The 2,806-nt window shown below is 48.9% G+C and overlaps 1 protein-coding gene across 1 annotated transcript; it reads left to right on the top strand.

The window, feature by feature from the left end:
* Positions 1 to 1,418: 1,418 nt before the first annotated feature.
* On the top strand, positions 1,419 to 1,892 carry LOC117182912. The gene has a single exon (XM_033376025.1). It carries the CDS (start codon positions 1,419 to 1,421, stop codon positions 1,890 to 1,892), a length of 474 nt encoding a protein of 157 aa, XP_033231916.1.
* Positions 1,893 to 2,806: the final 914 nt, after the last annotated feature.

The following is a 2,806-nucleotide window of genomic DNA, read 5'->3' as shown; positions in this document are numbered from 1 at the left end:
TACAGATGTAAAAATGATGTATCGCAAAATCAGAATCGACGATCGCGATGTGGATCTACAACGGATATTTTGGAGCACGTCTGAGGAGCCTGTTCAAAATTTTTCATTACTTACAGTCACCTACGGGGAATCATGCGCACCTTAAATGTCGCTTCGATTTATGCAGCAGTTGTGCATCGATAAAGGGAAAGATTATCCAGAGGCAGTAAATGCTTTGAAGAGTGGGACGCCAACAATCCAAATCGATTACAGGATCTCCCTAGTGAAGAGTGCTTGCGACCTTCTTGAATTCGCATCAGTGAAGATCCCCCCGTGAACAAGCTAGGTATCTTATGGAATCCTCAGAGCCATAACTTTCGGCTGACGTCGCCTTCAATAGGCGCTACACAAGAAACTGAAAGAGAGATCCTATCAGCAATCGCAAGCTTTTTCGATACGTGCGGCTAGTTAGCTCCTGTCACCGTGATGGCCAAAATGCTGATGCAAGACTTGTGGAGTGTCGTGTTCCCGATGCCACCTTACCTCGCTGGCTTCAGACCAGTCCCTCTTGCCAACTGCAACTGCACGCCTTTTCTGATGCCAGTCCACGTGCGATGGCTGCGGTTGAATATGCAAGAGTGCTGTCCAAAGATGATCACGTATTCACAGTACTACTTGCCGCCAAAACGAAATTGAACTCCATCAAAAGCCTACAGCCTTCTATCAGGGCGGAGTCCGGATTGACGATTCGACGGCTCGAGTTGCGGGCTGCTTTACTCGCGCGTAAACTACTTCGCTTCAAGGAACTGCTATGCCTGATGTGACGCTCAGATCGTGCTTCACTGGCTTCACTCTAGTATACCAGTTGGAAATTCCTTGATAGATAATTATATCAACCACACTCAAGAAATCATGCCATCGATCATTTGGAGACACGTGCCGTCGCAGTTGAATCCAGCAGACGTGGCCTCCCGCAGAGCTGAGTTAACCACACTTATGCATGACAAGCCATGGTTTGAGGGACCTGATTGGTTGCGCGAGTCACCTTCCAGTTCCCTCAATTTTGCATCGGTCAATGTCGGTCAAATCGCAGCCGATGCGAGTGCTCCATTTACTTTGGTTGATGATCTATTGGTAAAGTTTTCAAATTTGAATCTACTGCTGCGGTTCTTAGTGTGGCTCCGTCGTTGGGTGAGGCTACGACCCAAGCGTCCCTCCACTGTCGCTGTTCTTTTGCCTTCCACTGGTAACGAATTCAATGACGCCTTTTACACATGCGTCCTTCTAAGTCAACGTTATCACTTCGCACCGGAGCTAGCACAACTTCCAACGAGAGAAGATCACCTGACGCGCCAAAGCCCACTCAAAGGTCTTGACGTATTCGTCGATCCGATTGATCTCCTGCGAGTAGGAGACCGCCTTCAGCACTCATCGCTTTCATGAATACCCGTCATCCGCCGATCTTATCGAGTGCCGACCCTTTGGCCAAGCAGATGATTACTTGGGCTCATCACCGGGAACTTCATGTTGAATTTTGCTTACCATACGTTCATGTAGTTCGCCGCGTTTGGATAATTGGTGGAAAACGTCAAATCCGAGCACACATACATCGGTGCGTTGTGTGCACCAGAGCTCTACCGAGGCCCATGGAACAGGCCATGGCACCTTTGCCCCCAGAACAAGCCACATCGGTGAGAGCTCTTACATGCACCGTCTTTGATTTTGCTGGGCCCTTTCATCTGCAGGCCGCCAAGGGGCGTGGATCACGTACTACCAAGGGCTACGTGGCTGTTTTCGTGTCCTTCGCTTCCAAGGGGATACATCTTGAGGATGTCGGCGATCTAACCACCGAGAGTCTGCAGGATGCATCACTGCGATTTTGTGGTCGACGTCGAAAACCGGCTGAATTATGATGCGTCAATGCAACTCATTTTCATCGCGCTGATTTGGAGATAAAACAAGCGCTCAGAGCGATTAACTGGGATCGAGTCGATGATTCAAAGACAACCGAAGGCATCGTCTGGTGGTTCATTTCACCTGCTTCTCCGCACTTTGAAGGACTTTGGGCAGCTGGGATGAAATCCTTTAAAACTCATCTTAAACGCATAACCGAGCCCAAGAATCTGACATACGAGGAATTCTCCACCTTGCTTGTGAAATCGAAACAGTGTTAAATTGTCGTCTCCTTCGTCTCTCTCCAATGACGTCGAGAATCTAACCATCCTTACTCCTGGACGACAAATCTTGATCGTCTGACTCACTGGAAACTTGTCAAGGGAATGCGAGATCAGTTCTGGAAGCGATGGAGCAGCGAGTATTTAAATACTCTCCAACAACGGCTCAAGTGGACTCGTTAGCGCCCCAATTTAAAGGTCGAAGACCTAGTCATAGTGCTGGACCCTTCTCTTATCAAATCTGATGGAAGATGGCCTGTCGGCTAAGTGAGTCAGACTTATGAGGGATCTAATAGACTGGTGTGTGCCGCCAAGATCAAGACATGCACTGGAGAGTGTATTCGGCCCATCGTGAAGCTTGCCCTTTTGCCAATCGCCCAGACCACGACAGAAGAGGTCAGAAGACGATAGTGATTTGACGTAGGTGGGCACGTCTTTGGGGGGCAGTGTTCAATAACGTGTCTTTCAAGGAGCGAGGCGGGCGGGTTGTTTCAATCTCGTACGACCGAGGACTAGTGTGCCGTTCTGCCTCTCGCGCTGCTCTTCTGTGTCCCTGCGTGCTCGACTGCACTTCCTTCTTATTATTTAGTTACTGCTGAGACTCCATGTAAGACGAACGGACCGAATAATAAGTGAAACTAAATAAAGTGATT

The sequence above is a fragment of the Belonocnema kinseyi genome, chromosome 2, assembly GCF_010883055.1.
Source record: "Belonocnema kinseyi isolate 2016_QV_RU_SX_M_011 chromosome 2, B_treatae_v1, whole genome shotgun sequence".
NCBI classification, from domain to species: Eukaryota; Metazoa; Arthropoda; class Insecta; order Hymenoptera; family Cynipidae; genus Belonocnema; species Belonocnema kinseyi.
The sequence above is the reverse complement of the archived record's forward strand: the minus strand, read 5'-3'. Positions and strand labels throughout refer to the sequence as shown.

Coding starts and splice junctions, on each gene's coding strand:
- LOC117182912 (XM_033376025.1), top strand. CDS start 1,419: ATGAATACCCGTCATCCGCCGATCTTATCGAGTGCCGACCCTTTGGCC.